At 37.4% G+C, this 25,132-nt stretch overlaps 1 protein-coding gene across 3 annotated transcripts; it reads right to left on the bottom strand.

Moving 5' to 3' along the window:
- Positions 1 to 9,310: 9,310 nt before the first annotated feature.
- nt5c2l1 (5'-nucleotidase, cytosolic II, like 1) lies at positions 9,311 to 24,870 on the bottom strand. 3 transcript variants are annotated; one of them, XM_027175353.2, is made up of 18 exons: positions 24,711 to 24,870; positions 22,099 to 22,172; positions 21,683 to 21,800; positions 20,855 to 20,950; positions 18,504 to 18,595; positions 17,402 to 17,459; positions 17,133 to 17,226; positions 16,610 to 16,663; positions 15,806 to 15,889; positions 15,636 to 15,677; positions 15,236 to 15,337; positions 15,074 to 15,140; positions 14,749 to 14,919; positions 13,911 to 13,962; positions 13,715 to 13,769; positions 13,455 to 13,631; positions 11,986 to 12,072; positions 9,311 to 11,850 (listed from the first exon to the last, which is right to left on the bottom strand). In XM_027175353.2, exons 1-18 carry the CDS (start codon positions 24,776 to 24,778, stop codon positions 11,839 to 11,841), a joined length of 1,503 nt encoding a protein of 500 aa, XP_027031154.1. In that variant the 5' UTR covers positions 24,779 to 24,870; the 3' UTR covers positions 9,311 to 11,838. The 3 variants fall into 3 exon arrangements, with proteins under 3 accessions (XP_027031154.1, XP_027031153.2, XP_047660592.1); XM_027175352.2 differs by having other exon boundaries at positions 9,311 to 11,790; XM_047804636.1 differs by lacking the exons at positions 21,683 to 21,800; positions 22,099 to 22,172; positions 24,711 to 24,870 and adding an exon at positions 21,210 to 21,337 and having other exon boundaries at positions 9,311 to 11,790.
- Between the last annotated feature and the right edge of the window lie 262 nt (positions 24,871 to 25,132).

Below are 25,132 nucleotides of genomic sequence, written 5' to 3'. Positions count from 1 at the left end.
TTTATATTAAGATTCTGATTTACATTTTAAAATAAAGTCTAAGGACTTGTTCTGAGGAGAGTTTTGATTTGAAAATATCAATTGTAGATTTAGTTCATTGAGTGTGTAGATGAGATCGAGATGAGCTATTTATCTATATTATAAGGTTTGATCAGCAACCAGAGAGAGAGAGAGTGAGAGAGAGAGAGAGTGAGAGAGAGAGAGAGAGAGAGAGAGAGAGAGAGAGAGAGAGAGAGAGAGAGAGACGCTCATCCCTCCTCTTTTTCTTAGCAACCTATTGAATTCCTGCACCAGTCTCACATCAAACACTTTTTTCCCTGATTAACTGCACAATCAGATCCCTTCAGATGAAGGGAGGAAAAGAGGGACGGGAATGTGGGCCTTTTTCCCACCAGACAATACCATTATTTCAGCTCCCTTGGCCAGGAATGCCAGATTTCACAGCCCACTACCCTCCTCCAGCTGTCAGTCAAAGCACAATGAAGAGGAGTTCAGGCACCACCCTCTTTACTTCGGCCCACCCTGAAGCTCCACATCCACAAGCCCCTGGTCCAGTAGACCAGACTACACTGTGATCCCTTTACTCTCACATTAATGGTGTAATACTATTAGATATAATAATAATAATAATAAAAAATAATACTAAAATAAAATAATAATAATAATAATAATAATAGCCAAATATTTTGTATAATAATATAATAATAATAATGATTTATAATAAATAAATAAATAAATAAATAAATAATAATAATAATAATAATAATAATAATAATACTTGGATTATTATTATTATTATGATCAAATATGTTGTATAATAATATAATAATAGTGATAAATAAATACATATAATAATAATTATTATTATTGTTATTATTATTATTATTCATTGTTATTATTTATTGTTATTATTATTATTATTATTATTATATATTATTTTTATTATACACAATATTTGGTTCGACTTTAGTGCTTGTTTGTTGATGGATGGCTTCTATTTGTCTAGAACAGGAGATATATATGTGTGTGTGTGTGTGTGTGTGTGTGTGTGGTTTTAGCTTAAAATAGATTGTTTTTAGAAATGAAAAAATTATGTGGTGTTAACACACACAGAGACACACACACAGACACACACACAGACACACACACACAGACACACACACAGACACATATGATTAATTATAAGCAGCACCGATGAATTGTACTGATATACAATTTAAAATGGACTTTAAAACGTGTTTTTAATAATCTGATATTAATTTTATTCCTGTTTATAAAGAAACACAAAATGTAAATGATAAATTATTTATGTTTAGTGTACGAGCAAATTCTTAACAAACTAATTTCGTTCACATTCAGTATATAAATTGAGCATACAAACCTTATGCCGACTTTACAGTGACAATTATCTCGGTGCCTAAATAGTAGAAAAAGTGTTTGCTCGGGACCGGAAGTCAAGTCACACCGATATGGCCGCTGTTCAGAAAAAAATTTGTGAATGAAACATTCGGCCGCGTTTGTGCCGTCCAATTAAAATGCGCAGTGGCGCCTGTCGAGTCACGTGATTCATTCCAGGCACGCCGAGAAGATGAAAATTGAACCAATCGGGACGTCGGGTGGTGAAGACTAGCGCAAGAAATGACCAATAGACGTGCGGCATGCAAATGAGGAATTCGCTCGGGCAGGGATCTGAATGTCAACTAGTCAAAGATGGAGCCTTAACGTTTCCTGGGAAAAGCCATGAAGCGCGCGCACAGAGAGATTGTACTACAGTTGTATTTTTAACTTGTTTTTCGTTTCAACCGGTGTGGAGAAGATATGAATTGACAGATTTGTTTTATTTATATAATAGAAAAGAGGTTCAGAAAAGAGGTACAAACAGGCCTATAGACGCTCGAAGGGTTCACACCTTCTAGCCAACTTTTCTTCTTCTGCTTCTGCTGCTGCTGCTGCTGCTCCTCATGGTTCTTCTTCGTTTTCTCCCGTTTAAAGGGAGGCTGTGTCCTAAATCACACCCTTACCAAAGAGCAGTTTTAGGTGTACAGTGTGAACCTGCTGCTTTAGTACTGTGTAGTGCGCGGTTTCGGAGGCGGTCACGGTTTTCTTTCAGCGTCGTTTCTAGTTAGTTATGGAAGTGTGCGGTTTGGGACAGAGCCGCGGTCGCGTCCTTCCCTAGTTATTAGGGAAGTGTGCGGTTTGGGACAGAGCCGCGGTCGCGTTTGGGACAGAGCCGCGGTCCTACCTTGCCTTGTTCGGTTTGGGACAGAGCCCCGGTTTTTCCCTAGTTGTTAGGGAAGTGTGCGGTTTGGGACAGAGCCGTGGTTTTTTCCCCTAGTTATTAAAGAAGTGTGCGGTTTGGGACAGAGCCGCGGTCCTTCCCTAGTTATTTAGGGAAGTGTGCGGTTTGGGACAGAGCCGCGGTCCTTCCCTAGTTAGGCAGCCTACCATTCATGACTGTTTAGGAGGGTGTGGGAGGGAGGATTCATTCGGTCCTATTTGTGCGAGCAAGCTACACGTTTTTGGAGCGAGAATGGCGGGACCACGCTTCCTAACACGGTACGAATCCAAAATGCTCAGAAAAGCCGTCACTGAGACGTGCATGGATTTTTATTTTTATTTTTAAAAAGCTCATCTTTTTATTTATTGCGTGTCAAAAAATAGGAGGGGACGAAAAAACCCGTTGTATTTGTAGATGTAATGTGATCAGGTAAGAATTTATCCAAGATAATCTGTTAAATTGTTCTTTCTGTCTCCAGGAGAGAATTTATTTTTTTTATCCTACAGCTTCACATTTATAAATGCATGGTCTATTTTTTAATGTATTTTATTTATCAAAAAATCGATTTTATTTATCAAAAACAAACCTTCAGCATCTAATTAATTACAGAAGCACAAACAACATCGGGTCATTCATTGATCTATGCAAAATAATATATATAAACTACTGCCAATGAAAAGATTTACATAGTAACCCATATGTGTGTAAAATGCACCCGTTTTTATTTCATTACAGTGTCATTTGTTGTACAGAACAAACTGATACCTGTTGAAGTGCTGGGATCCTTTATATATTTAGGGTTTGATTTAAATGCGCATTTTAAAGTCCCAGAAGTAAGTGTGTGTGTGTGTGTGTGTGTGTGTGTGTGTGTGTGTGTGTGTGTGTGTGTGTGTGTGTGTGTGTGATGAAAGTGTTGCCCAACTCTAAAATTAACCTCGGACTTGTTCAGTAGTTTTTAGGGCTCGTGCGGCTGCTTGGGTCTGTTTCAGTGGTTTATGGTTAAAAATGTTTACAACAATTTAGTTAAATTTTTTTTGTTTTTATTCGATTTATTTTTCTTTTTTATAAACTGATTTATGGATGAAAAGAGCATGCACTTCGTACGTGCTGTTGGATTTCGTCATGTTTCCAGTAATATTAGATGCGTGTTTGTTTGTTTTTTCATCATACATCTGTTGGTTTTTATTTATGTATTTATTTTATTGTGCACGCTTTTACACGTGACTTTTCCTTCTCACGTCATGTGCATTGAGATGAAAAGTGTTGTAACGTTCCAGCACTCAGTGTTTTTGTGCCTCCTGGTTCCTCCTCCTCAGGAATGTAAACCGCTGCGCGCTCATTGGTTCCGTCACAGCACGGAGCCACGGGATTGGCTGGAGAAACGGCGGGGGCCCTAAAGCACGAGCCCCGTCTTCGTCCGTTGCCCTTTTTCTGTTGTACTACTGTGAGCGTCCAGAAGAGCAGTGCAATATTAAAAGGGCATTGGCTGGAAGATCACAGACCTCCGAGTCCTCCATGTTGCCGTGGCCTTTCACCTCTGTGTGCTGTGACACTCTCGAGCGTGGAATGTGGAAATGCAGTGAGGGCCCTGAGGGGGAGGGGGGAGGAGGAGGGAGGGGCACCTGTCAGGTCACGAGCTCTGACAGTTTGAAGCCTCACATTTAACTTATTAACATTTTTATTAATTCATTTGTGACGTAAAGTTTAATCCGAACTCGTTCCGTTTCAAATTTATCATCAGTGGTACAAACGAAACGGATTAAAGAATCCGAGCTGGTTATCGACCGCCTGATTGGGAGAAGAAAATAATAATTAATAATAATAATAATAATAATAATAATAATAATAATAAAGAATAATAAATAAAGTTTGAGTTTGATCTTAACTTTTAATTTAGTCTACAATCTGAAAAGTGGATTTGACACTAAAGTAAAAATGTAAAGATTCAAACTGCATTAAAAACCGATTATTATTATTAAACCAAAGGTTTCGAATGTTTGTTTATTCAAAGGCGGAATAATTTTATTTTATTTTCTAATCTGTAAAGTGGACTTGAGGCAAAAAGGGTAAAATTTTACACTGTGCGCCTTCGAGTTCCAGTGCTTTCAATTTTTGTTTATTTATTTATTTTTAGCATTTGAATGTCGAATCTTTGTTTGGGTGAAAAACACAAAGGTTTTCTGTATCTTTATATTTATAATCGATTATCTTAAGGGTTTAATTAAGATGGATTGGTTTTGCTAAGGTTTTAATGAATTAATCGTGTGAATATTGTTGTTTTTTTGGTGAAAAATTATTCTTACAATTTGCAGCAGTTTATTAGGAGCTTTCTATAATTTATTTAGCTACAAATTGGATTTGACTCGAAAGAAGAATACTTTTATACCCATTTGATTATTTTACCTAAACTTAATTTCATTAAAAGTGTCATTTAGTTTCTTGCTGTCTGTGTATCGAACTCTTTCTCGAGCAAAAAGTGCAAAACGTCTTCTGGAGTTGAATCTCGATCCACTTTCATCTCCAGTTTAATCTTTAAAGTGGATTTGACACTAAAGGAAAAGCTTTTCTACTCGCTAGCTTCCAGAGTTTAGATGCAATATAATCAGTTAATTTCACTTCATCAGCTTCGATATTGAGCGCTTGATGAAAGTTAACTGGACGTTAATATCGATTTTCTTTCATCAGAATTTGACAGAAAATCGAAAAACACAAAATTTCTACCAAACTCATTTGTGTAGTAAAGATTTTACACTCGTTCACTAATAGTTATTTCTTTTGTTTATTTATTTAATCTTTATTTAAATGATACATTTTTGTTTGGGTAAAAACCCAAATTCAAATTTTTATCAGAATTTTCTTTCTAATCCTCAAATTCTAAAATGAATATCATGTAAAAGTAAAAGCTCTTATACCGAATGGATTCTAGTGTATTTAAGATTGAAATTAAAACCGAACAAGCTCTCAGCACTGAATAAACAAATAAATCTTAATACTCACTCATTTCTAAAATATAAAATTGTCTAAAGAAGGAAACTAAAGGGAAAACGTTTAGTTTGACCTTTGAATGCTGGTTAAGTGGATTTTTGTTGACACTTAAAATCCACTTTAGAGATTATAGATAAATTACATAGTGAAAGTTTCCCTCAGTGTAATTGATGTATTTAGATATTTATATCTATTACTTTAATCAAATATGGATTGTCTTGCTCGTGTGAAAATTAACTCGCTCCTCAGTGTTTAATCTAAACTTAGATCAAGCTTCATGTTGAACATTTGCCATAGTTTTCATTAGAATATTTAACCAGCCATGAAAAGCCATGAGGACAAGTGTTTGTTTTAAACATCTTTTAAACAATTTGGTAATATTTAATGAATGAGTTTGTTTTTTCGTTTGTTTATTGTCAGTTATAATAGAGGGACAATAATTGTTTAGTCACCTTCTTGTGATGGTTTGTTGCTGGTGTTTTGTTTTTGTTTTTTTTTCCTTCCTATGATAATATCATGTATTAAGATTTTTTTATTTACATTCAGATCTCCTGAATTTCTCGATTCTTGTGTGAGAGCCATGTGTTGCATTCCTGGTTTTCGTGTGTGTACATACTTATGTGCTGAATCAAGTTTCTATGTGTTGGAGGAATGGGGGTGGGAAATTAAACCCAAACCTGTAGAGGGACATTGGGAAGCATGCCCGGGGAAGATGGCGTCCTCCGGCGTGCGCATGCTGATGTGCTGAGGTCAGCTGCTCTGACGATGTTGCACTACTGTACCATCCATTCTAGCAGTGCAATAGTATTGTCATAGCATTTAACCTCCGGCCGCGCTCAGCTCACCGCCTGCAGGATGTGGAAGAATAGCAGAGGCGTGCTGCAGTTCCTGTAGTTTGATTTGTGAACGAATAAAAGTGTTCAATTTGTATTCAACTATCTGTGATGGGTTTATTTATTTACTTACATGGTAGATGTGAGCTGACACGGTTAACTCGATGTGTGGTCAGAAACATTTTTAGTTCCTATAAATCTGTTTACAATTTTTGGAATATTTGTAATTTTTTTTTTCTGTAATAAAAATTTGAGCTCCTTGTTATTCGTTTTGGGAAATGTTGGGTGAGTTTGTGCTGATCTCATGGGTCATGTGATGACACCCGGTGTTAGCAGTGATAGAGGTGTGTGTGTGTGTGTGTGTGTGTGTGTGAGAGAGAGAGAGAGTGAGATCCTGTTGTGTTGTGGCATTGGGAAGGGTGAGTGTTTTCAGAGGAATGTGGTTAGAGAAGTCCACTTGTGTGAGACGATGGGGGAGGGGATGAGGACGCGGCCCGGAGCGGGACTGCCGAATGCCTCTGCATCATTGACAACCTCCATGTGCCCCAGTCTGCTTAAACTATATACCCTGAAGTGTGTGTGTGTGTGTGTGTGTGAGAGAGAGAGGGAGAGGGAGAGAAAGTGCTAGAGGTGCTGTAACTATAAAACTGTGTCAGGTCTGTACACGTTCTGTCTCTTGACTGTGGGAAGTTTTGGTTTTGATGAAATCTAGATGACTTAAGTGAAGCATCTTCTATCGTTTGTTTTTTTTTTATCGTCTGCAGGAGAAAGTTAATGAATGGTTTTGTGAGATGTGTTAAAGAAACTCCTGCACTTCTTCAAAGTTGAAGATCTGTAAGCATTAATCTGATCCGAAAAGACATAAAAGACAAGAATCTGATCCGAAAAGACATTTAATAATGATGATGATGATAATAAAAACCAAAATCTAAAGCCACCCCAAATATTATACCGTGTATAAATATTGTGTACATTAAAATATTTTATACTATATAAATGATACCTTTTCATTATTACTAATATTATAAATATTATTCTTTTTAATTTTTCAGACTTGAATTTGAAACCGAAACTGTCCCATTAAAAAAAAAAGGAACTGCACGCACACAAAATCTCACCATGTTCAAATCCAAATTATAGGTTTGAGTTTATAATTGAAAAAGTAACATAAAAAAATTAACATCCAGCTGGACATAAAAATATGTATAGTATTTGAAAGAAAACTAGAATTTGGAACAAATGCTTTATAGTAAGTTTAAGATTTAAGAGGAAATTTCTGGCTGTTTGTGGTTGTTATTCTGGTTTAAAGCTGAAACTGCGGAATTTCTATTAAGGTGGATGTAATTATGGTTTTGGGATTATGTTCATACAAGTCAATAAATAAATAAATAAACAACACAAAAGTGTAGAAGGAACTGTTGAGAACAATGTATTTCTACATTTTATCCGTTTCTTTAGTTCATGTCGCATTTGAGGCTTTTCGTTTGATTCGCTCTTCGACGTCTAAAAAAATGAGAATTTGAAAAATATTTGGTTAAAATTGTGCAGATGAAATTCAGATTCTTTCGGATCCCGAAAAACGTTTTTGTTGTAGTTTAATGTGAACAGGACGGGAACACGGTGAGGTTACGGGATATGTGTCGGGTTAAACGTTAACTCGGTTTATCTATAGGATTGAAGGGAGGGTGGGAAAGAGAGGAGGGGAAGGAACGCTGCACCCTCGGCCACTTCGGGAAAGAATGCAGCTTGTCGGGGCGTGTTTGAAATGGCTGCTGGGAAATTGTGGAATGTGAGGAACGGTCGATTGTGTGTGTGTGTGTGTGTGTGTGTGTGTGTGTGTAAGAAGCTGCAGGGTAGGACCAAACATGATAACGGTGGTACTAATAACCGTTCTTATTATGTCGATGTTATAATAAATGACACAAAGCATGTGTAAAAGTGTCGTGTAAGGAAGTTTAAGGTAAAAAACCCAAGCTGCTTACTTTTAAAATATCCCGTTACGTCTAAATATCCGGTCCGAGTGTTCATTTACAATTGGATATTTTTACATTTCCTAAATTTAAAACACTCATAGAGATGATATGAGTTTCATGTGTTCTGGATTTTATAATCTTACAGCAGAACTGAATAAAAACCATCTCAACATGCAGACTGCTGTTAGACGTAAATAACACACACGTTTCGATTTTATTTTAAATTCTTGTGCATTTCAATTAGCACAATGTCAGTTTGATTAAAACTAGACATTAGATCGAAATTGTGCAAGAAAATAGAGATATCGCAAATATCTACACCACTTCTTGATAAATACGCAGAAGGATTCTGTTTAAGAAAAAGGTTTTAAAGATATTAGTTTACGTTAAAGTTATTTGTAAAATCACAGTTTGGTTCCAGCTTTTGTCTCGTGGCTCACTGCTGTACAAAAGTTCAAACATAAGTAAAACTTTAAAATAAAAATCTGGTAGAAATTCATGGGAATGTCTCCTGACCGCCCAACAACTCAAGGGCTTACGCATTAAAAATAGAAGATCTTAAAATACTCATGAAAGAGGCGACAGAAGCTACGCGACTGGATTTGAGAAATTCGACCTTAAAAAAGTACGAGATCTCAAACACATTTAAAACACATTCTTAAAACTTTAATCAATTCTACCAAGTTATAGTATAATATCAGATATATTCATTTATATCTGTTTGTTTAAGTTTGTCTAGAGATTCGTCTCATTTCTATTATTTTAAATGTAAGAATTGGACATAATTAATTCCACGATTGGACACGATTACCTGAGATTAACACAAGTGTCTATAAATTATATGTTTATTATTTTTGCCCCTTCGGCTAATAACGTTCAATTATGAAATTAGAAATAATGTGAAAATAAATACATTATTAAATAGAATTTTGTGTCCTAACATATTTAATATCCCCCCCCCCATTTTGCTCTGGTGATAATATAAAAACTTTATCATTTTTATAAACACTAATCCTTAAAGTTTATTAATTTTTTTACATAAACATTTTTTACAGAAGTCACCTCTTCTGTAGATATTAGATCTTTTTAAAAACATAAATAAAAAATAGAACAGATGAATTTTGTGAAATAAATCCAATAGGGTTGAAATATTTTTATTAAAATCTGAATACTGTACGAACACGCTTAATTTTTCAGAAATATAAACACCGGCGTTAAAAACACAAATGATTTGCTTTGAATAAAGTTGTAAATTTAGTTTTAATAAACATAAGATTATCTGAAATGTGGCATGACGCACATCTAAACATAAAAAAAAATCCTGAGACTCTTAATAATAATATTCATTATTATTATTAATATTCTTTTATATAAAGCGTTTCAAAGACCTGTGGTCACTTTCAGAAGCAACGGCTCAAGCAATGGACAGGTTTCAAGATTCAGGATTTTATCTCACACACACACGTGCACAGGCACATACACACACACACACACACACACACACACACACACAGAGTTATATGCAGTGAGATAAAAATCTGTTGCTTAGACTGTGCCATAAGAAATAAGAAGTGTTTGTACAGAAATGTACAAAAAAAAAAAAAAGGTAGAAAATTATACAAAGAGGTAAAAAAGGTTTCCGGCAAAGCTTTAGGAATATGAGCTCGTCTTTAAAGCTATATATGTGTGTGTATATATATATATAAAGAACAGCTGTGAGTGGGAGTGTCTTTAAGGCCTCAGGCAGAAATATACAGATATATAATTTAAAGTAATATACGTATACACTTTTTGGTTAGATTTCTGACAGGATTTTTTTTTCAATTTTAAAATAAAATAAAACAATGTTAAATCTGTAGCTCTAACACTAAATTACTTGACTCTCATGAATGCAGCTCTGAATATGTACATACAACGATTCAGAAAGGTTTGATGGACATGTCTGGGAGTTAAGATGTAATCTGTTAAATCTCATAAACACCTCTCACACCTCACACTTACTCACAAAAACAACAATCTGAACCTGAGGCTCGTCCTCCGTCCTCCATGCCAAGAACACCGTGTTAAAGGTGACCTCTGCAAAACGTGGAAGAAATTTGTGTGTAATCGGGGCTATTACGATTGTGACGGAGAAGTCGTCTAAGATCCATCAGGACGATCACGGCAAAGATTGAAAATAAACGACTGCACAAAGGGAGATGCGTTCTTATTAATTCACTTGTAGTTTTCTGTCACTGAGGTGCTACTTTTATTTTATTCATCTTTCACTTGGGAAAGAGAAAGATTTGCCACTTTACTGCAAGCTGAATGTGTAACGGTGTTGTCTTTAGTAAGGTTTAAACCTTACAAAGCGAGAAGTCTACAATTTATTTACACCTTCGAAATTTGGACGTAATTCTGATCTTTCTCACTACAGAGCTTTTGTACTTTCTGTCTTTTCTGGATTATTTTATATTTTGAACTGAGGGATTGTTATTCTTCAGTGTTTTGTCTGGTTTGACACTGTGTGTATAAACATGCTACATGCTAGCAAACACTGCTAAATCATTAGCTTTACTGTTTAGCTAGCTAATGCTCTGCAGTCTCGTTTCCTCGAGAGCTTGTGCTCTCACAACTTATATCAATTGTGAGCTTATCAGTTCTTCACCTCCCTATGTCAGAATTTCTTTTAGCATTTACGTTGATGACATTCAACAGGAAGGTGTGTCGTCTTAATGGTTTCTTTGGTAACACACCCCAAGCCACAACAGCTAGTCACACTACACTATTCTGGTAATCATAAATATCTGACATTGTGTTAACATTGATTTTTTTTTTTTCAGGTGTGTGTGTGTTTTCGTAAATAACCTTTATCTCAAATCTGAATGATCAGAAGGTGTTGAGTAATTTTTCTCCATCAGTGGTTATGGTGGAAAAACGAATGAATAAAAATTATATTAATGAATCATTGTTTCTGTAGCAAAAGTGATATGGTGGAGTTTCATGGAACTTCATAGAAGGGGTCTCCGGTGTCAGAGCCGTGTGATATTCATGTTTCCCATCAGGACTTTGTTCCCTCAGGTTTTTCTCAGTAACGTGTCAAGCTTTTTTTTATTTATTTTATTAATTTATTAATTTTTTTATCGAACTGCAAGAGAGACAAAAATAGAAAGGCTGTGAGGAAAAAACTAGATCTAGCTTCGAGATCAGGACTCGTCTTAAGAACATTCAGTAACATTAAATGCAACATTTCTCTTTTTTTTAAAAAACAAACAAAAAAATAGATTTTTATAATAATTAAAAGAAAATTGTTAATCATTCAATCATTTAAGTCAATCTTGCTCGAGCTGTTATAGAAAAATAATCCGAACCTTCCATCATGTGACATTTTAAATGTTACTTTGATCACCAAAGGGTTAAAATCCTCTCATTGAAACAGAATTTAAGCGCTCCAGGGATTAATTCATACAACAATGCAGCTCGTCATTAATAACATCCCGGAGTGGTGAGTTACAGATGCTGAGAGGTTCGCGCCAAATAGGCTTAATTAGCAAAAGTAACATTTTTCTGTTCCTAGTTGGAAAAGTGCAGTTTATTGTGTTGGATCTTTGAGTTTAACAGTGAAATAATTAAAATAAAAACAAAAGCAACGCCGCTCACATCTCCGTGGTTACGGCTGCGTTCTCCTGTTCTGTTCACAGTTCTCCAGCCCACAGTTATCACCATCACACTTACATCGCCCCTGTTCAGGCAGAAAAAGAAGATGAATGTAGAGCTGGGACGACGAACACTAGTCTAAAGTCTAAAGCATTGATTCAAGATTCAAAAAATTATTTGGTTTGTTGTTTGTCGTGTCATCAATGTGCAAAATACAGATCGTTAGTATAGTATCATCGTGTCTGCGGAATGAATGTGAGGTAAATTCACTGTATCGCACCTTGATGGATGTGTTTCGGAGGATGGTTGAGAGATCCGGGCCGGGTATGTCTTTGGTGTGAGGGTCCACAGCCGACTCATGGGGCATCTGAAAAAGCACATTATACACACTCAGCCTGAATATCCGAACAACATGCATTTCTCTTTAAACTTATTAATGATTTAATATTTTAAAGCATTCTTATTGAGGCTCAATGGCTGAACTTCAAGTGGATCAGAACGCTTATTGTGTCATAACATATAACAGCCAATCACGTCCAATATGCAAATAAAGCATGAAAAGGAGACCTGGTGAATGTAAATGTGAAAAGTGTTTTGTTATTTTTTATCTTCACATCTTTTGTATTTTTAAGTAAACGCATACGTTTATGCACCCCTGACCATCACATCCATATAGTATGCGGTTTTTCCTCAAAAGGTTGCCACAAAGTTAGAAGAACATAATTGTATAGGATGTCTTTGTGATGTCTTCACTTTAATAAAGAGGCTCAAACACTCTTTCGGCATGACTATGCTCCTGTGAACAAAGCCCCTGAGCTCCATGAAGACATGAGTTCTGTGAAGGACACAGAACCCTGATTCTGACTCAACGCTACTGAACACCTTTAGGATGAACTGGAACACAGACTGAAATCCAGACATTCTCACTATCATCAGCATTAGTGTCTGATCTCATTAATGCTCTCGTAGCTGAATGAACACAAACTCCTACAGCCACAGTTCAACATCTAGTGAAAAACCTTCACAGAAGAGAAGAGTGGAGCTTATTATGACAGCCAGGGGGAATAAATCTGGAGAGAGATGTTTAGCAGGCACATATCGTTGTGACAGTCAGGGGTGCACAAACTTTTGGCCATATTGTCTATGATCCTGTGTGTGTTTCTATTGAGTCATGGTCCTCAAAATATGTTCCTCAAAACACTTTTTGGGGATGAAATGTTTTCAGGATTTCATTAGTTTAGTCTGATCTCAACTTAATCATTAGTACTGAACAAGAGTGTGTGTGTGCCCTGTGATGGGTAGGCACTCCGTCCGGGGTGTATCCTGCCTCAATGCCCCATGACGCCTGAGATAGGCACAGGCTCCCCGTGACCCGAGAAGTTCGGATAAGCGGTTGAAAATGAATGAATGAATGAATGAACTATTATTATTATTATAATTATTATTATTACATACTATTTTAGTTTAAATATGTTTTGCTGGTAAATGAATGGCTTTTACTCACTCTATTCTATGTTGGTCCCTTTGCTATGGAGGTCATAATAAAGATCAAATAATGAATGAAATGTTTTAAAAAAAATACTCAATTATGACACTGTAGTAGTAAGAATCCTCCATTGCAGAAAATGCAGTAAAATGGTACAATATATATACTCCATTTGTGCATTGCACTAGATGAAAATATACTGTATTGTTATTATTATTATTATTATTATTATTATTATTATTATTATCATCCTTATTAGTTACCAGGACGAAGGGCGCTCTGAACAGGTAGATGAGGGGGTAGTGTAACAGGTTGAGGCAGGACGCAGCGTAGAGATCGGCGTATCGCAGCAGCTGGCTGGCAAATAGGGTTTTTGTGGAGCCGCTGCGTAACAGACTTCCCATCTTTCCATAACAGTGCTCCATCCCGTACGTCACCGTCTGTAAATCACACACACACAGGCTGAAAATCTGAACCTATCCACACTGATCATACGAATCACACACAAAGATGCAGGTCTCACCTTTATCTTACTCTGGATGAGATTAGCATCCGATCCATTTCCGAAGTCTGAATCCCTGGAATGACATTAAGGAGGTGATGAGTCACAGAGTGTTTGTGTGTTAGACTTTCCTGCCATCTGCTGGTCAGCTCAGATATTAACACGTCATACTGTTGTATCTGGTATGGAAGCGAGAGTGTGACCATGTCGTACTCACTTATGAAGCTCAGCGAGGTAAATATCAAGCTGCCTCAGCTCCTCAAACATTCCTGCAAAGAGCAAACACAATTCTGCTATAACTCAATACAATCAAATACACAATTTACATCCAAGCTGTAAGACAAGTTCTGCTAAATCATTAAGGACTAAATCAATGTCCAACACATTTCATTCTGAATTCAAACGTGAACATTAAAAGTGATCTAAAAACAAGTCACAGCTAGCTCGTTTGACCTTACAGCTCTTATGTGTGTTAATGATAAAAAAAACAAAAAACTTCCCTGCTCCTATAAACTGGAGCACCACGGTAAGAGAGCTACTCTACGTACTCTACTCAGTCCCAGGCTTGGCTCATATTCTGGCGCAGTTCAAAGTCAATTTCATTCAAAGTGTCTGCCTAAAAATGTTCTAAACATTGCTGCTGCCTTCCACCTGTTTCTGTCCTGTCAAAACATATCACATAAAACCACATCTGATAACAACAGACCATCAGTTTACACCTCAGGACGTGTTCCTTTTTTTTATAAAAGCAGCCGTAATAATAAGCAAGTAAGTCAATTTTATCTATAAAGCACTTTAATAACAACCAAAGGGCTGTACATACATTTGAATAAAATGATAAATTGTTAAATATCATATGTTAAATGATAAAATAGTAAATAAAGATGCTAGCAGCATTTATCAGGGTTTAAGCCGTTCGGGTGCACGTATAAAAATATTATGTACGAGTGTATTTATTTCAAAGTGAGATGGAATGAGAAAATAACACAAGCTGGATTTCGTAACGATACTCAAGTGTGTTTCAGAAATAACACTGGGACTGTGTGAGAGCTCACCGTGTTTGTCGGTCCACACCTGCAGCTCCTTGGTCAGCTCAGGCACCACCAGGAAGGTTTTCCATCCCTGACGCTTCTTAGACTTCAGAATGTCCCCGAAAATGTGATCTCCTACATACAGGATCTCTTTCCCCTTCACGTCTAGCAAGTCACAGATGATATCTGAGGAACCTGACAGTGAAACATTGTGGAAAGTGAATGTAAAAGGAGTCATGGTGTCTGAGTCTTTAGTTTGATCCCTGTGATGCATTAATCATGCAGATCTGGCAACCCTCAATCCAGTCTCAACATTAGTTGTAGAAACTCAATAATTCACTGTTCCTACCTCCAGAGTAGACAGTGCCATGCTGCAGGTGTCCTGTGTATGTTCCTATCTTCAACTTCCCCGTGTTCTGACACACACACACACACACACACAGATGTATATATGTATAAAAATGAATCCTTTAATCTGGCGAACAAACTGGAACCAGTAGAGAAGTCCTACCGTGTCCACCTGTCTCAGTACCGTCCCCCCGGCAAAAAACAGCGGCTTCCTTGTGTCCACCACCACCAGGTCAAAAAACATCCGCCATGTCTTTTGCGGATACTAAAAGAAAAACATCCAGCCTTTATTTCATTCACAGAACCATGAGTTTATACTGTATACTCTCATATAAAAATACTCTCATATAAAAAGGGAATCGAATTGCATTCACTATGTGTATATACTGTACAATCTACAGCCAGGTTTATGCTTTAAGTTGGAAGAGTCGACTCATATGAGTCAAATTATCTGACTCTTTTCAGGGGATCAGATAATTTGACTCATATGAGTCAAATCAGATAGGAGTCAAAATGTAAATAAAAAAAATCAATTCAATTGTTCAAATAAAGTGATTACACACCTTCGAGCCATGTGGAAAATCTAACAAATACCTCATGATGGCCTGTTTAGAAAAGGAAAAAGACATGACTTTATTTATCAGGTTATAGAGTTAGTGAGTTTATTTACATAAACAGATCCCAGGTCAGTTTTTCTCACTTAAAACTAATTCTAATCCCATGAGACACTCACCTCAGTGTAGCTGTAGTCACTGTTGGTAGCCAGGAACACCTTTGCAACCTCCTTTATGCGGGTTAGCAGTACAGGAATTCGAGGCTGGATCAGACGGAGAGAGAAAGAAAGAGTGAGGAAGAAGACAGGTCGAGAGAGAAAGATAGAGACAGAGATAGAAGGGGGAGAGGGGAAGTGAGAGAGTGGAGAGGAGACAGGTAGAGAGAGACAGAGACAGAAAAAGACGGAGAAAGAGGGGGACAAGTCGAGAGAGAGAGAGAGAGAGAGAGAGAGAGAGAGAGAGAGAGAGGGAGTAAGTGGAGACAGGTTGAGGGGGTGTTAGGTAGAGAGGGGGGCAGGTCAAGAGATAGACAGAGACAGAAAAAGACCCAGGGAAAAGAGAGAGAAAGAGACAGGTTGAGAAAATGAGGAAGAGAAGGAAAGAGAGAGTGTGGGGGGGCAGGTCGAGAGAGAGAGACAGAGACAGAGAGTGAGGAGGAGACAGGTTGAGAGAGGGGGGAGACAGGTCAAGAGAGAGACAGAAGAAGAGAGGAAGACAGATTAAGAGAGATTAGGGAGAGAGAGAGAGAGAGAGAGAGAGAGAGAGAGAGAGAGAGAGAGAGAGAGAGACAGACAGACAGAGTGTGAGCAAGATGGAGAGAATTTCTTAGAAATAACCTTAATTAGATGCAATACTTGAAGCAAATGAGAAAGAATAATGAGACTAAGATGAACGGTCCCTGATTCGGTGTCACCTTTGGCAACACCAAGACCTTCAGTTAACATCTACGTCTCATTAAACACACTGGAGGGATCATCACTTACATCCCGGTACACATATTTCTCCAGATCCTGCAGCGTTCTCTCCTTCAGAGATCCCTGTAGTTCAAAAGAAACAAAAGAAGAGAACAATCTTCTTTTAGTCCAGTGCGTTCGAACCAGACCAGTTTGAGCAGTGTGTCACAGTTCGGTAGCTTAATGGGAATGAAATGACGTGTTCTGTTCTCCTTTATATGGTGGTACATATGATGTCATCGAAGAAATGTCTAAAAAAAGATGCTGTTTTTCTTTTAATTTGTCAACTGTGAGAAAGCGGGATGTGTGAAATCAGAACGATGTCTTTTACAAGTTCGGCTCCATGGAAGCGACCATGAAAGTGTGTGTGTGTGTGTGTGTGTGTGTGTGTGTGTGTGTGTGTGTGTGTGTGTGTGTGTGTTAACACAGTAAACAAAGTCTGTCAGTATGCATGATTTACATGTGAGGTTGTTTGCATGATGTCAAACTGACATCTAGTAGCGCCTCTTAACTTACATTAAGCTCCTGTGCTACCGTTTGAATGGAGTCTCACCGTGTCGTGGATGTAATTCATTGCGTCTCGCACGTCCTGAAACATGCTTTTGAACGACATGAAAAGGTCACCGTGCTTAAATCCCTTAAGGCAGCTGCAGTGAGGACAGACATACAGACACATACAGACACAGACAGACAGACAGAGAGACAGACAGTTAGAGACAGACAGCTACAAAAATTTTTTTACTGAAGTGTTAAAAGATCTCAGGAAACTAATATGTTGGATGTAGCAGTGTTTTCTGTGCTACAGAAACATCTTTCACTCACTTCTGGTATCTGGAGGTGTTGGTGAAGAAGTCCACGAGGCATGCGTACAGGTAAGTCTCTGTTTTGAGAAAGCGTTTAAACAGTCAGAAGGCAGAAGGCATTCCTAAAGTTAGTAGGCAGTTTATTCTATACACTGGGACTAATGGGACCATCATAAGACCACCGGATGTATTTGTGCCTTTAAACTCGCTGCATTTTATTCCACACTCCTACCATGTTGTTCATCTTGTAGGTGAAGATACTAATGTTCAACTTTAATTTTCTGCACAGTGTGTGTTAATCATCCTCTACATGTCAGTTGTTTTGTAACTGATTTTTTAGCCTTTAGTCTACCACTCATACCAACACACACACACACACACACACACACAAACAAAACTATATCAGTGTGAGAGATAGACAGAGAGCAAAAGAGTGGAGACAGTAAGAGAGAGGGAGAGACAGACAGACAGACAGACAGACAGACAGACAGACAGACAGACAGACAGACAGAAAAACAGAATACGAGAGTAAGAATTCGAGTGCAACGGTGCAACAAAATGGGACACACACAATCACACACACAATCACACACAATCACACACACAATCACACACACACAAACAAACAAACACACACACACACACACACACAATCACACACACAAACACACACACACAGAATCACACACAAACACACAAGCTCATACACAAACACATACACAATCACACACACACAAACACACAATTTCACATACAATCACACACACACAATCACACACACACAAACACACAATCTCACACACACACACACACACAATCACACACAAACACACAAGCTCATACACAAACACACAATCTCACACACACACAAACACACAATAACACACAAACACACAATCTCACACACACACAATCACACACAAACACACAAGCTCATACACAAACACACAATCTCTCTCTCTCTCACACACACACACACACACACACACACACACACACACACACACACACACACTACAGATCCATATCTGCTCAGCTGTGGTCCTGAATGAAATCGAACAAACTTGCTTCACTAAATCACAAAAGATTTTTTGTTTGCAGGTAGAAAGTGTCATTGTTACCTGAGAGGTTAAAGAGTGTGTTGAGGATGTAGAATCGCGCTGTGTCATCTCTCTGGATGAATCCATTGGGGTAGTACTCCTGAATCTCCACTCTACACACACACACAAGTTATATATTCCTTTAAAAGTGTTTTACCACAATGTCTATTGTTAAAAGTTCTTTACAAATCACACTAAACTGAACAACACTGACAACACAAGATCTTTGGATAAACCGTAATGTCTGATTCTCCAGAACTTTCTGCTGGCTTTTAGATAGCAGACAAATTTAGGCTAATTCTGCTTGTACTGCTAATTAAAGTGCACTGATGATGCCATTTAAGATAAATTCACCACTGGGACCAAAATCAAGATTTGTATTAATTACTGAATCTAACTTTCTCCTCAGTGAAGTTTACAGCTGCATTCATGTGCCACAAGCCCAGAAACTGAAAAGCTGGTCGAGTCTTCATCAGCGATCATTTGAAGACTTTGTGTTGTGTCTGTAATGAACTCAGAAATTCCACTGGACCACAAACAGTTGTAGAAAGGACATTATTTACATTGACATTATTTCCTGTCCAGTGTCACCCAAATGAGGATGAGGTTCACTTCTGAGTCTGGTTCCTCTCAAGGTTTCTTCCTCATATCATCTCAGGGAGTTTTTTCCTCACCACCATCACTTTAGGCTTGATCATTAGGGATAAATGTTAGAGATAAATAGTAACTTCATTTTAAACTTGAAACTTTTTTCGGCATCTATACTTACTTATCTATACTGTAAAGCTGCTTTGTGACAACGTGAATCGTTAAAAGTGCAATACAAATAAATTGAATTGAATTTTTACTTATTTTATTTTATTTCACGTACTTTTACTAACTTCTGACAATCCTGATACTTGTAATTCGCACAAAAATAAAATATTCACAAGAGCTCACTCCCTGCTCTACAGAAATAAGACTTAATTAAAAAGATAAAAAAAAGGTAAAGAGTTTCCATTACCAACCTGACAAGACTGCAAGCTTCTCACCCCAATCGTTTTAATAACTTTTCAATAAATACATTAAATAAAGAAAGCTTCATTATTGAACTATTAACTATTCAAATAAATACTAATTTTGTAAAAATAAAATTAAAAACTAAAATCACATTAAAATCAAAAGCAAACCTTTCGAATTGTGACCTACAAATTCAGAAATTTGAAACAAAAACCTTCAAATTCTATACTAGGATTATTGTTGTTTTCAAACTGGGATTGGAATAAAAAGCCATTTATATTGTCTACAACCTAAACACTGAAGCTAAGAGTCGTTACTGGAATGAGTGACAATTGTTTTCCAACTTTTCCCATTAGTATTGTACTCAGTTATTTGTAACTTGCGGCTGGAATTCTCACACTTGGATGACCAATTAAAATGTTTGGGAAAATTATTTCAGTAACTTAACAACTGAAACTCTAAAACTTATAAATTACGATTAGAATAGAACAAAACTTTGAAAATATAAATAAAATCTGAATCATTTATACACAACTGCTTTCAAACTGGTATAGGAATTAAAAAATAAATAAATAAAATAATAATAATAATAGTAGTAGTAATAATAATAATAATAATCATCATCATTATTATTATTACTACTACTACTACTACTATTATTATTATTATTATTATTATTATTATTATTATTATTATTATTATTATTAAATAATAATAATTTAGATTCATATCACAAACCAAAACATTTTTTGATCTGAAATTAAACTCAGTAACCTGAATAAAAATTAGAGCGACAACTTTTAAATTAAAATCTGAAAAATCAGCAACACACACAAACCCACACACACACACACACACACACACACACACACACACACACACACACACACACACACACACACACACACACACACACACACACACACACACATACACACATGCTCTCACTCTCAAATCCCTAAGCAGTTTATCCTGCACAGAAACCATCGAAGCTTTCATATACTCCGATCAAATCTGATCGGACCACAGAGGATTATATACAACGTAAACATATCCATCATAAACAGCTAGATGATTTCAAACACTGAAAAAAATTCAGGAATCCAGTGTTCACAGTGATAATACACCAGCAGTACTTTGTTCCAGGTTTTTATTTATGTAGGTTTATGAAAAAATATCTGTATGGCACTTGAATGTTAACTCTTTTCCTGAACTCCATCTGAGGTACTGACTGTCTCACGCTGCACTGCTGCATCTCTGAAGATTCATTATTGTGTTCTTCACGTCAGATATTCCCATTAGCTCAGCACTAAGGTCTGACGGAGCTGTTACTCACGCCGTGTCCGTTCAGCACACACTCGGATCTCACTCACCCTCTCATGTAAACAAAGCCGTGAGTGCACACCAGGACATTTCCGTGCGAGTCCACTTTTAGCAGATTCCCATAGGTCGAGTCATACACCAGACCTCTGTAGAACAGCAGGAAAAAAAACATGAAGAAGAATAAAAAGACAAGAGAGATGAAAACAGATGAAAACTAAACAAGCAGGTCCAATAGTCTTTAAGGAAATGTTTTCATTAAAATACAGTGGTTTGTAGTGGCACAGTTAATCGAATCCTGACATAGTGAGACGTTTAAAATGCTGATAATGGTGATAAACATTGAAGTATGCTGATTATTAAACCTGGTTTAATGTCATTTCTACTGGTTGTAATACCTAAACACACCTTTTCTTCACACGTGACGTGGCATACAGATAAGTACGGTGACCCATACTCAGAATTCATTCTCTGCATTTAACCCATCCACGGTGCACACACACAGCAGTGAACACACACACACCGTGAACACACACCCGGGGCAGTGGACAGCCATTTATGCTGTGGTGCCCGGGGAGCAGTTGGGGGGGTTCTGTGCCTTGCACCTTAGTCGTGGTATTGCTGGCCCGAGACTCGAACCCACAACCTTAGGGTTAGGAGTCAAACTCTCTAACCATTAGGCCACGACTTCCCCACAAACATCTGCACATGGTAAAGAAATAGATGTTGGAGGAGATCCAAAAATAGATCCTGCTCAGTATTGTCACTCATCTTCTTACCGGTTTTTCATCAAACCGCAGCCTCTAGCAGTGGCTATTTTGCATAAACCCAGTTGTTTTTATGACTGAAACCCAGTCTAAAAAAGCTCTCTCAGTACTCACCGTGTGGGGAAGGAAGGGTCGTACACGTAGCGCAGCAGCTCGTGCGGATATCCGATGGACACCAGTCTGTCTCTCAGCAACTCAAAACACAGTCCTTCATATTCAGGAGATTTGTATACTGCATGTGAAAAAAACCTCAGAGTCAGTCAGGGTGATGAAAACCCAAGCTGAACAGGTTAAGGTTTTAAACTTGCTTCCTTTTATAGCTGTATTTAACTCTAAATGCACCTAAACCGCCTCATTTAAGTCACATAGCACATATCATATAGCTACAAATCAGGGACCATAAAGTTTTAAACTGCTCCATCATCTGTATACTGTACATCACCACAAAGAGGCACGTGATTCTCACTGTGATTGACAGAGAAAAGAAAGTAGGCTATCACTACCATTCAGAGCATAATGAGTGCACTCACCAGCGAGAGTGTAGTCCATGTCGAAGCCATAGCACTTTATTTTCTCCAGAGTCACACTCTTGTTAACAAACACCCTGGAATTAAAGAAGACAAAGTTAAATGCCATTTGGAGTTATATTAAGTATCCTAAAGCTTTTTGGTATAGTTTAATCACTGATGGCTTGTATAACAATCTGCCACTTGTCTATAGTTTATAAATAACTAGCTAAATTAGCTAACTGTCTCCACAGTGTGTTTAGCTAACTAGCTAGCATGTTGTTTTACAGAGCATGCAAACAACAGTTCCTTTATTTTGTTTTTCTTAAATTTCCTCATAAGTCACAGACAAGAAGAGCAGATGAGAAATTTAGAAGTGAAGTGAGAAAGGAAGCAGGCCATGCTAGCAAATTAATGCTGTTCTTAAAACCCACTGATTATCCATGAAAGTACTGAGTACTGAAAGTATGACTTGTACTGAATTCATCAGTATTTTTACTTTTTAATTAAAATAAGTCATAAAGTGAGCATAAATCACTCCTGAGAATATCTTCAGACAGGTACACACCTTGGAAAACTATTTTAAAAATTGTGATTATACAAGAAACTGAAACTGATACTAGCACAATTGAAACTAGCATTAAAATGGAACAATTTATCGATTGAGAAAACTTTACTTTTGTTCTACAGTACAAATGAATTTGAATTAGCAAAATAAATAATCAGTGGTTTCAATCGCCCCGAAACCTTTCCTCTCTTTGATCATATATCAACCTCTTGTCTCACATTAATGGCTATAAATATTTAATAAAAAAGATTGTTTACACTGATTCTGCAAAGACTGACACTTCAGCCTTGTATTGCTCTCGCTAATGCGCCTCATATCAGGATGCTGCACTCATGTGGTTCTTATCAACAACCTCGCACACGGTGACGTCATCTCAGCTCGCGTGAGAGGAGAATTTAAGGAATTGCGTCATCGAGGGAGCAGCATTTCATTCGAGCACGTAATCATTGACTTCATCTACACAGCTTCATGAGTGAAAATTAGAAGGTGAACTATTCAGACTGCTGTAGCATGACTCTACAGAGCTTCACACACCTCTGATAAATTGTCAGTGGATAAGTCTTAAGATAAAATGCATCAATTTCTTCATATTAGGAATTAAAAACATCAGGATGTCTGTTAGACTGGAGTTAAAGACAACAGACTCACATCTGTGGACCAGCTCATAGCATATAGAGTTACAGTTAATATTTTACCAGACAGCTCCTGTGTCGTCAACCCGGCAAACTCAATCGAGCTGCAGACCTTTTGCTTGCACATGCAGAGATAAACCTATTCCTACTGTTCAGGATCAGATCCCATATTAAACTCGAGGCAGAACCCAATCCAAGCACAAGGACACAACATTGACTCTCTGCACTCCTGGGAGTTGAATTTACAACCTTCTGGAAGCCAGCAAGAAATTGTACCCACTGCCATCGGTGCCAGTGTAATGAAGATGAATCACCTTCCTAGTACTATAAATGCCATTATCAATTATTCAGGGATTTGCCAAGACGCTGTTTTTGACCAGCGTACACGTTAGTACTTATTACAGATGAACCACCCAGCTCACCAGATTTCAAGCTGAGGCACGGGCCAAACCGGAAACAGAGGATGTAAACGAATCACATGAACATTTTTTAAGGAAAAATCAATTCTCCGAGTTGAAAGGTTTGTTTCCTTACATTGTGAGCCAAATCAATATTCCTTATACCACACGTGTTACTCATCAATAGGTATTCAAATATTAGGCTTTAAATCCAATAAATAAGAACAATAACAAAATGAAACAGATGCTAAATGTCACAGACACTTTCCTAGGACATTGTAAGCACATAATAAAACAATATGACTAGTAACATTTTAAAAACTATACAAAATGCTTCTTTTTTTTTAAACAGTGACTTCTTCAGGGATCCTTTTGCTCCTTTAATCCTTAATACCCAACAATCTGTTATATGGTTCTATAAAACTTAAAGCCTTCACAAATTAGAGACACAGCAGTGGTTCAGCTCCGGCCTTTTTGTCTAAAAGTTTATTTAAAGTACAATTCACTTATATTAACAGAACTGTATCTTATAGGATGTGCCGAATTAAAACCTGATCAGCGGTCAGGAAAAAAAACTCAAACTCAAATTAAACAACACATATGAATAAACTTCAATTTGGATAAATAAATAATTTCAAGAGTGCAAAGTGAAAACAAACAAAAAGTATTAAAATAACTAAAGATTACTGTAATGCACTCAGGTGAAAAACAGATGAGTGTAGAGATGTAAAAGGTTTTGTTTGCGTAGTTTCATCCCTCCTGAGGAACCTTTAAAAGGTCTCTTTAGAACCACTGTAGTGTTTCCTGTTAAAACTATGCAACTTAATGCCAACACTATATTGTATAATTAGTATTAATAAATGTGTATTATTATTATTAGTAGTAGTAGTAGTAGTAGTAGTACATTCCAAGGTGAGTGATTAATCAGATTATACAGAAATGTTTATAATTTTTCCTCTCTAGTTCTCCTGTTAACTCACACCTTGACTGACTGACAAACAGACAGACAGAAGGACAGGTGTCTTGTCTCTTCCTCACCTGTGCTGGAGATCTCCTTTCACCGCGAACACGTCCACGTTCTCGTGCTCGCCCCCGTTTCTATCCATGCTGTCTCAGATGTGTCTCTGCGACCCTCGGCATCAAGCTGCACTATTTAAACAGAAGCATCGCGCCTGCCTGAGTGTTTGCGTTGCGCACGAGCCGCACCGGCCGCACCGCAGATCTGCGTGAACCCGGGCCACGCCCCCTTAGCGTGCGACGATCCCTGTGTGTGTGTGTGTGTGTGTGTGTGTGTGTGTGTGTGTGTGTGTGTGTGTGTGTGTGTGTGTGTGTGTGTGTGTGTGTGTGTGTGTGTGTGAATAAGCTTTCATTGGCATTTCTACCATGTATAGCTGACGCAGTACACAGTGAAATGAAACTGTGTTTCGTTTCTCCAGAACCTGGTGCTACACAAAAACGTC

The sequence above is a fragment of the Tachysurus fulvidraco genome, chromosome 20 (assembly GCF_022655615.1).
Source record: "Tachysurus fulvidraco isolate hzauxx_2018 chromosome 20, HZAU_PFXX_2.0, whole genome shotgun sequence".
Lineage (NCBI taxonomy): Eukaryota > Metazoa > Chordata > Actinopteri > Siluriformes > Bagridae > Tachysurus > Tachysurus fulvidraco.
Note: the sequence above shows the minus strand (reverse complement) of the source record. Positions and strands in the feature narration are given on the sequence as shown.